This window comes from Danio aesculapii, chromosome 5 (genome assembly GCF_903798145.1).
Source record: "Danio aesculapii chromosome 5, fDanAes4.1, whole genome shotgun sequence".
Lineage (NCBI taxonomy): Eukaryota > Metazoa > Chordata > Actinopteri > Cypriniformes > Danionidae > Danio > Danio aesculapii.
Genome location: NC_079439.1, coordinates 74,122,309 through 74,132,978, shown reverse-complemented (window position 1 = coordinate 74,132,978; position 10,670 = coordinate 74,122,309). Strand labels below are relative to the sequence as shown.

Genomic DNA, 10,670 nt, shown 5'->3' with positions numbered 1-10,670 from the left:
AATAAACAAATCCTCATTCGTTTTCCCCTCAGCTCAGTCCCTTATACATCAGGGGCCGCCACAGCGCAATGAACCGCCAACTATTGCAGCATGTCTCACACAGCGGATCCCCTTCCAGTTGAAACCCAGTACTGGGAAACACCCATACACACTCATTCACACACTGAAAGAAATGACTTTTTAGTGTAGCCAAATCTAATAATTGACTCTCGTAATTCTTGTAATTTTGTCAAGGATAACTAGAATATTCCAAGCACATATTTAATATTTTCACACTTACTTCATGTAATAAATGAAATGAGTGGAAAGAGCTGAATATTAATATTCATTTACTCGTAATGTTTGAATATTTTCTAATCGTGGCACACCGAGTAATATTAAGTAAGATTTAATAATGGATATGTTTACAAGGGATTGAATTAAAATAAAAGTATTTTGAGCAATCTCTGGTGTTTAAATTTGAGAGAAAGACTTGCTAGAGTTCGATCATCATTAGTTTATAGATGAAGAAGAGTGTTGAGTATGTCTTAAGGTTGCAGAAGAGCAGCACTCATGCTTTGGGTCTTGGTGTCAATGTTTGACACTTCACTCAGAAAATCATAGCTGTGCTAACACTAGCGCTGACATCATTACATTAATACAGTAAATGTGCTTTTGCTAAATAAATGTGCTTAATATAAAGTGAAATAACACATTATAAGTAGAAATGTGTGTTTTAATGAACCCAAGTTGCACCAAATGTACTAATTTATAACTAATAAGATTTATATAAGTTGATATAAGCAAAGTTCCCTCAGCTAAAACAAGAAAATGACATTACTTGGTTCATTTAAATAAATATAGACACAAAAGTAAAGATAATCGATTAACATTTACTCAGTGTTTAACCTAACACTCCTAAATAAATGAAGTAAATTTCACTGGATATTGACAAGTGCATTGAAGCTCATTATAACAGATGTTTGCCATTACCGGCTTTTAAAAACGGTTATGGACAGAGATCTTTCTCAGTGTTCTCAGTCTTCTCTCAGCACACAGGTATCACATTCAAGTTAAATTGCTAGCTCAGATTGTTTTTCATAACTGTTAATTTGCTGATATTTGTTAACATGTATAATTGTTGGTCATTTAGGTAGCAATAAACTCCAATCGTGCTATAATTGTTGTCACTTTAACAGATGTGTTAATTTCACAAGTTTAAAAGAGTAAGTACACAAGCTGTGCTTATTTTAAAGAAGTTAACTGTTCATTATCAGCGTTATATTTAAACAGAAACATCTCTTACCGAAAAGTGTTTGTATTACTTTTACAAATAGTCAACTCTATTCCTCATACAAATCTAAATGGATATATTTCACATGATGTTTTTGCTGAGATGGACAGTTAATTTGAGAAAACATTCATTATTTTGTATACTACGTAAAGATGTCGTCACGCAAAGTAATATGTTAATAAGAACCTATTTATTGTTCATCTGGATGTAATGTTTTACTATAGTAGAACACACGGCGCCTCAGAGAGTAGAGACATTATGGGCTTACGCTTGTCAGATACTACATGATGACATCACTGATATGCAAATTAGTGCGTGATGTCATCTTGCAGCATTTAGCTACTTTTCGGGCAGGCTTGAGCTACTTTTCATATGATATAGTTGGCAACACTGATCTTTTTTATTTGTGTATTCACAAAAGCCTGGAATGAGATCCCACAACATCTAAAAGCAATAGCAACATTAAGACTTTTTAAAAACCCCATGCTCATCATCTGCTGTTCAACTATCGCTGTAGCCTGCCTCCCTCTGCTTTGTATGTTTGGTGATTGTTTGTACTGTTCTCATGTGTTAGAGAGATGGCAAGTGTGTCTGTATGTTTTTAAGTTCTGCAGAGCAGGAACCTGCTGAAGAACAGCATTCATGCGGAGTCAGGCCCGATCATCTTTTCATATTTTCCTGTTTATAAAATTATAAGTAAATAAACCCGATATAAGACAGTATAATATATTAGAAATTAGTTTGTTCAAATTGTTATGAGGATTTTTAAAGTAAATCTTGAGTTATTTTTTTCAGTGTACACTACGGCCAGCTTAGTTGATCAGTTCCCCTATAGCGCATGTGTTTAGACTGTGGGGGAAACCGGAGCACCCGGAGGAAACCCACACCAACACGGGGAGAACATGCAAACTCCACACAGAAACACCAACTGACCCAGCCGGGACTCGAACCAGAGACCTTCTTACTGTGAGGCCACAGTGCTAACCACTGAGCCACCGTGCTGCCCCAATCCTCCCTACTCACACTCCTTAGCTTCTAAACACTTATGAGTTTCTTCTGTCAAACACAAAATAAGATACTCTGAAGAATGCTGCCGCTGCCTTCAATAGCAGGAATAAAAACACCATGAAAGTGTATGTCTGTTTTCCAGCACTGCTCAGGGTGAGTAATGAGCATCACACACAATAACAGGCTTTAGTTTTCTAAAATAAATTTATTGCAAAATATGAACAAGAGGGTGTGTGTGTGTGTGTGTGTGTGTGTGTGTGTGTGTGTGTGTTATATTTATTATATATAGAGTTATGTTTCAGCCTTCGTGCTCCATCAGACGCTGCCGTGTTTCCAGAACAATCTCCTCCATGATCTCCGGCTTCAGGATGTCTTTAATCTGGAGAACAGCAGAGACACTGGGGATGAAGAGCTGCACACACACACACACGCTCCGAGACAGACAGACACAAAGACACAGAGATAGAGAGACACACACACACACACAGACACACAGACAGACAGACAGACAGACAGGAGTGTGTTGAGACCTGGTGTTGCAGTGACGCCTCATAGCAGTAGAGCACACTGGTATCGAACAGCAGCACCTTCTGATTGGCCAGAGCCAGGAGACAGTTCCTGAGCCTGGAGACCACCTCACGATCTGACAGAGGCACAGGCTGCGCGCGCACACGCGCACACACACACACACACACACACACACACACACACACACACACACACACAAATTGTAATATTTAGATCATACACACAATATTATACACATTTCTGTCCCTGTAAACCACCAAAACCAGCACAGACACACACTCAGTTCCCCATATACACACACACACACACACACACACACACACACACACACACACACACCCTATCCCAAACACACAGCTAATCCCAGTTCCACATATACACACACAAACACACACACACACACACACACACACACATCCAATCCCACAACCAATCTCACCAGATCGGAATTACACACACCCACGCACAAGTGCATGTACCCGCCAAACACACACACACGTCCAATCCCCCACACACACTCAATCCCAAACACACCCGAACCTGATTCCACAAACACCCAATCCCACACACATCCACCCACACACACACCCAATTCCACACACACATTACACACACATACCTAAAACAAACCCAAACCCCCAATCCCAAACCCGCACACCCCCAATCCCAAACCCGCACACCCCCAATCCCAAACCCGCACACCCCCCAATCCCAAAGCCGCACACCCCCCAATCCCAAACCCCGAAACCCTCCCACACACCCAATCCCAAACCCACACACCCTGCAATCCCACACCCACACCCGCAATCCCACACCCACACCCCCCAATCCTACCCACACACCCGCAATCCCAAACCCACACACCCCCAATCCCAAACCCACACACCCGCAATCCCACACCCACACCCCAATCCCAAACCCACACACCCCCAATCCCAAACCCACACACCCGCAATCCCACACCCACACCCCCAATCCCAAACCCACACACCCGCAATCCCACACCCACACCCCCAATCCCAAACCCACACACCCGCAATCCCACACCCACACCCCCAATCCCAAACCCACACACCCGCAATCCCACACCCACACCCCCAATCCCAAACCCACACACCCGCAATCCCACACCCACACCCCCAATCCCAACCCACACACCCGCAATCCCACACCCACACCCCCAATCCCAAACCCACACACCCGCAATCCCACACCCACACCCCCAATCCCAAACCCACACACCCGCAATCCCACACCCACACCCCCAATCCCAAACCCACACACCCGCAATCCCACACACACATCCCCAATCCCCAAACCCACACACCCGCAATCCCACACCCACACCCCCAATCCCAAACCCACACACCCGCAATCCCACACCCACATCCCCAATCCCAAACCCACACACCCGCAATCCCACACCCACATCCCCAATCCCAAACCCACACACCCGCAATCCCACACCCACACCCCCAATCCCAAACCCACACACCCGCAATCCCACACCCACACCCCCAATCCCAAACCCACACACCCGCAATCCCACACCCACATCCCCAATCCCAAACCCACACATCCCCAATCCCAAACCCACACACCCGCAATCCCAAACCCACACACCCGCAATCCCACACCCACATCCCCAATCCCAAACCCGCACCCCCAATCCTACCCACACACCCCCAATCCCAAACCCACACACCCGCAATCCCACACCCCCAATCCCAATACCACACACACACACACACACACCTCCATGCTGGTGTAGAATCCTCCGGCCTGCTCCTCCTGCAGTGCCGGCGTGGGACTCAGCCACACGTATCCGTTGTTCCCCAGAATCAGCGACGCTCCGCAGGGCAGATTGTGGAAGTGTGTTTTCTGCCTCTTCACCAGCGACGGAGACACACACACCAGCACACCCTGACCCAGCTGAAAAATAACCCAGATCAGCAGCTCTTCAGTGTCTTTGTTAGACGAGTTAATCAGTGTCGTCTTCAGTACTGACGAATCTACTGTATCTGCTCTGATATATGACTGAGCAGAGAGATCTGAGAGACTGTATAGAACATTTAATAACCTCACTCTCACCTTGCCGTACTTCAGACTGCGTGTGTGCAGAGAGAGAGCGCCGTCCGAGAAGATCGACTGAACCTCCGCCTTACACATGTTAAAGAATATAATAATATAATATACAGATGAAGATATCTGACCTATTTTTCAAATACTATATTTTATTTTTCCATGTGATGTTTAATAATAGTTTTAATAATTCATTTATTTAGTCTTTGCCATGATGATATTCAGCTTAAAGTGTAATTTAAATGCTTTAAAGACAATCTGAAAGGAGAATAACTTAAGAAGACTAATAACATGGGCCACAGTAAGAATAAATATAATACTGTATATATCATTTTTAAAGATTTTTTTGACATGCTTGGTATTTTTATTAGTAGTTGACTAATAAATTCAACTTTATATTTGACTTTTTATGAATTTAAAAATAAATAGATGTCGCTTGAGCTAAATTACTCTAAATTACTCGTGCAACAAAAAAAAAATACGACTAGAAAAAATTGATCATGATAAATTATACAAAGAAATGCTAATATTAATGACTTTTTTATTTCTAAAACTCAAATATAAAGTTGAATTTAAACAAGGACTAATAACAAAACTCCATATTTTACAGTCATTTATAATAGGTCTTAGCAGTGAAAGAAAGCAAAACTCTTTCTTATATACTTTAGCTTTCTTCAATGTTAATACCTAATTTAAATGATTGTATTTTTACAGTAAGAGCGCTGTTTGTATATCCTGAGATGGTGAATGTCTGATGCGGTAAATGTGGAGGATACACTGATGAGATCTCCTTCCTGGAGATAATCCCTCATGGCCAGCTCATCCTGCGTGGAGCGACGTCTCTGAGAAAGACACACACACACACACACACACACACACACACACACACACACACACACACACACACACACACACACAAACATTTGACACTGAACTAACATGAGACACCAACAAGTAAAATACGCCAAAAATGTGTAACAGTATAAGTGTTTAAATGCACAGCGAGTAAATTTCTCCACTAGAGGGCGTTTATTAACAAACAAAGATGTATTTTGATTTCAGTGTGGAATCATTGGAGTTGTGGTCTTCATAATCCTACAGGACTCATGCAGAGATCATGTTGATGGATGAGTAAAGTATGAAGCAGAGTAAAGCTGAAAGAAAAATCTAAATGGGAGAAACAAACAAACAAAAAAATAAAAATAGTAAAGAGTAAAAATAAGAATTAAAGCAGAGGAGCTTTTATTGTGCCACACTCTTTTATCAGACTAAATACATTTAGCCTTCTATTATACAGTGTTGTAGAAGCTACTTCTGAAATTGTAGCTTGATAGCTTGAATTTGTTTCCTATTTGTTTTTTACAACTATAGTAATTGATCTGTTGTGGTGATTCTACAGTTGTTTTGGTAGCACAACAACTACAGTAATTGATCTGCTGTGGTGATTCTACGGTTGCTATGGTAACGCAACAACTATAGTCATTGATTTGTTGTGGTGATTCTACAGTTGCTATGGTAACACAACAACTATATTAATTGATCTGTTGTGGTGATTCTACAGTTGCTATGGTAACACAGCAACTATAGTAATATAAACAAACAAATAGGTTATTTATCAGTCCGCTATAGTTAATAGTAGAGTATGCTAAAGCAGTCATTAAAGTATTGTAACTTGTGTGAACTGCCCCTTGAATCGTTTTGCCAGCTCACCAGCTCTCCTCCAGGCAGATTGACCGCCGACAGCAGCAGCACTGAATCCAGACGCGAGTTAGTCTCCACTTTCCATCGCTTCTGCTGCACCTGAACATTCAGAGACGCACATCATCATCATCATCATCATCATCATCATCATCATCAACAAGAGATTTCATACATAAACAACTGAACACCACTGACCTCAGTGATTCTGCCCACAACCACATCCCCCACCTCTCCGTTATACCTGCAGGAAGAGAACATCACATCTAGTACACAGTATTACCACAGCATTATACAATAGTGAAGTGCAGTGTGCTATACTGTAGTGCACAAGTCTCAAACTCAATTCCTGGAGGGCCGCAGCTCTGCACAGTTTTGCCCTAAGCCTTTCAAAACACAGCTGATCCAAATAATCCAGGTGTTCAAAAGAGTCATGAACACCTTGATTAGTTAGATCAGCTGCTTCATCAGGGTTGGAGCAAAACTGGGCAGAGCTGTGGTCCTCCAGGAATTGAGTTTGAGACCTATGCTGTGGTGTTATGCCGAGTTCATACTGCAGGATTTTAGCCCTGATTTTGACTCGCCGACAGGTTGAGAAATCACAGACAAATGCCTGAAATCACAGGCAAATCAGTGCTCGTGCACATGAGTGACAATCACACAGTATGAACTATCCAAGACGTGATCTGAGAGAATCACCGATGCCCGTGAGATATTTGGCATGCTAAATGTCTGGAGCTGTCTGCGATTCAAATCATGTGTGTGAAATGAGTTTTGACTGAAAATAACATCGGCGATCGCCAACAGCCAATGAGAGAGCAGCATTCGCTTGTTTGTGTGTGTGTGTGTGTGTGTGTGTGTGTGTGTGTACCTGCAGGCCAGCGGGAGGTTGAGGAAGAAGTTAAAAGAGCTTATTTTCGGTTTATTTGGACCCAAGAAAGGGAGGAAAAACTAGTGGAGGTTTGACAGGAGCACCCGTGTCTGTTTGGCGTTTCATACAGAAAGCTAAAAAAGAAAGTTGAGGAGAAACTGCTAATTCCCTTCAATCCCAGGTGAGCAAATATGAACATTTTCTACCCAGTTAAAGGCTTCTTTCTCGTTATGTAGTAATAACAAAAGACAGACAACGTGTTTTTGGGTGTGAGATGTAGTTTGCACGAAGTTGTCGCTGATTCTTCCTATTGTAAAGTCATGCAATGTGAAAGCCCCTGTCGCCGATCCATCTTGCAAGCAGCGACAAAACGCTAGCCCAGATAGCATGCAGTGTGAAAACATGTGACACCACTACTTTGAAAATCCTGCAGTCTGAACTCGGCGATAGCGTAAATCAGTGTGTGTGTGTGTGTGTGTGTGTGTGTGTGTGTGTGTGTGCGCACCTGGTCTTCAGAGGTTTCACACAGATGAGTTTGTTGACTCGCTCCACTTGTCCTGCCACTGAAGCAGTGAGTCTGTCTTCATCCATGTAGGTGCCGTGACCCCTGAGGACGAGGTAAATTCAGCTTCATACACACATTGGGAATTTCACATCAGTAAAATAGTAAAGCTAAATTTAAAGGGCTCCTATTGTACCCCTTTCACAAGAGGCGAGATCACAGCTGCAGTCAACACTATTCTAATGCCACTAATAGCTAACTTTGTTACAGATTTTTACAGAAACATTTACACTTCTGCATTTGACAAAGTAATGTCGGGATTGTTTTGTAAATAAAATGGAAACGCATGTTCCAGTTCTGAATTTAAAACCATTTGTGATTCCAATTTGACCTTGGAGAAAGTTTGACTAGCTCTTCAGTCCATGAAGAAAGGTAAATCTCCTAGCAATGATGGATTAACCGTCAAGATTGATATGCTCTTTCTACAAATTAATTAAAAACCCCTGCTTTGGATGTATAATGAATGCATTGATCTAAAAGACATGACATCTATAAAACAAGGTGTTATCTGCCTTATTCCCAAACCAATAATTGGCGTCCAATCACGCTCCTCACTGTTGACTATAAAATTTTAGGTTTGATAACAGATTAAAGATAAAGAATCAATCAGCTGATTGCGGAGACACAGTCCGGCTTTGTAAGAGCTAGACACATCAGCAATAATATTAGACTTGTTTTGGACCTTTTAGATTATGAGAAATTCCATGCAAATGTCAACCTTGCCATAAAATAAACAAATACAGTCTTCACCAAAGCACCAAACCCTTTCTAGCTGTTGGAGTAGGCTTGTATTGTACAGCACTGTTAAAATGTCACATGCATAATGCATAATCGCTATCATGCTGACTTCATACATTACAACTCTATCATTCTTTTCCCTGACGTTTATAAAGCACAGATTTCTTCTGCAGACCGTGAAGTTATTTGGTTTGGGCGACTTTGTTTGTCAATGCTATTGAAATGTTTTATTGGCACATTAGACGTTCTGCTGTAACCCCTTAATGGTCACCGTCCTGATAGCAGGATGCTAAGGTTTACTTCACTATATTGCATTAAAATCCTAATCTAATCATGGCAAACTATTTATCACTGGAAAGGTCCTCTGAACCCCACAACCTGTAGGACCGTTTGCGGTTACATTTTTAAAGCATAATATTATAGTATAAACATAAAGCATTCATGACAAACAATATATATCATTTGAAATCTTTCTAGTTTTCATATCTGGTGACTGATTTTTGATAGATATTACTGAGCAATAGTTATTTATTAATTTGCAATAGTTGTGAAGCGTTACTTTGCTACAGCAATCCACAACTGAGGTAAATAGGGAAATCTTATTTGCACCCAATGGCTATTAAATTACAACATTATTTACAGTCAATTAAAGTGGGTTAATGTTGTTTTTGAAGCCATACTAGATGCGATTTCAGACCTTAAATACAAAGTACAATACAGGCAACGTGTCACAAGTTATGAAAAATTAACAAATGTGCGAATATAAAACCAACTTTACCTCAGTCAATCCACATGTAATTTATGTATTTCAAAAGTAACGTGACGCGTTACCATGAAAAGTAACGCAACTAGTAACTTTTTGAGAGAGTAACTCAATAACGCAATGCGTTACTTTCGGAAGTAACTTTTCCCAACACTGTCTACAAATACACTAACTTGAGTTGTCAATCAGGTCCTCTACAGACTGACAGACTGCTGGTATTAACGAGTTCACTCTGCACACACACATTTATTCTACAGCAGCACAAATAATACCATTTATTAATGTTTCTGTACCTCATGAAACCTGTGTCAGAGGTGATCACATCTCCAGGCACCACCAGGTGTTTGTCTTCGCGGGAACTCTGTCCTGTTTTCAGGGAAACGTGTTTGTGAACCGCTGGGAGCCGCATCTCCACCGCCATGCTTCAACAACACAGCCGGGCAATATGGCGGTGAGCACGTCTCCACTTCATAATAAAAGCCCGACTGTGTTTGTGTTCGGTTTAAGTCATCTAGTCTTCTGCAGTTGGTCATTAAATATAACGATTTAAGTTCGTGGTATAAAATGTGTGAGGTTTTATTTTATAACGACCATAGACTTTTTAAATTTAACAGTTTTTAAAGACAACATTTCATGACTTTAATACATTAAAACATGTATTATGTTAACTTTATTTTTGCCCACTCAGAGGATTTAGTCTACAGTCATATGATTTACCCATTCTTCTTTAGTCTTATAACTATAATATATAATTTGTGCTAAAATATGATCTGTTTGTCTGTATATGATTGAAATATGACTGAAATAGTCGTTTTATTGTGTTAATATTTAACGTGTTCTTATATTAATGACAATATTTTTAATGATTCTGAATTATTATTATTATGTATTATAATTTATTCTTTTCAGAAGTAATTTCTGCTTTCTCCATTTCTTTTTGTTATTCTTTTATTGTGTAAATATTTCACAGGTTCTTAAAATAATTAGAATATATTCATAATATATTCATAATTTATATGAATTTGTATATATTTATTGTATATATCTATGATATCGTATCTTGCCTTGTCAGTGTTTTTCTGTTTCTTTAATAATTTATTGCTGTTTTTTAGTATTCTTTTAAACCACATTTACAATTATATTTGTT

At 40.4% G+C, this 10,670-nt stretch overlaps 1 protein-coding gene across 1 annotated transcript; it reads right to left on the bottom strand.

The window, feature by feature from the left end:
- Positions 1 to 2,466: 2,466 nt before the first annotated feature.
- exosc2 (exosome component 2) lies at positions 2,467 to 9,975 on the bottom strand. Its single transcript, XM_056457132.1, has 9 exons — positions 9,817 to 9,975; positions 7,966 to 8,067; positions 6,788 to 6,833; positions 6,602 to 6,691; positions 5,668 to 5,733; positions 4,901 to 4,969; positions 4,565 to 4,741; positions 2,812 to 2,940; positions 2,467 to 2,660 (listed from the first exon to the last, which is right to left on the bottom strand). The coding sequence occupies exons 1-9, from the start codon at positions 9,942 to 9,944 to the stop codon at positions 2,580 to 2,582; spliced, it is 888 nt and encodes a 295-aa protein (XP_056313107.1). The 5' UTR covers positions 9,945 to 9,975; the 3' UTR covers positions 2,467 to 2,579.
- Between the last annotated feature and the right edge of the window lie 695 nt (positions 9,976 to 10,670).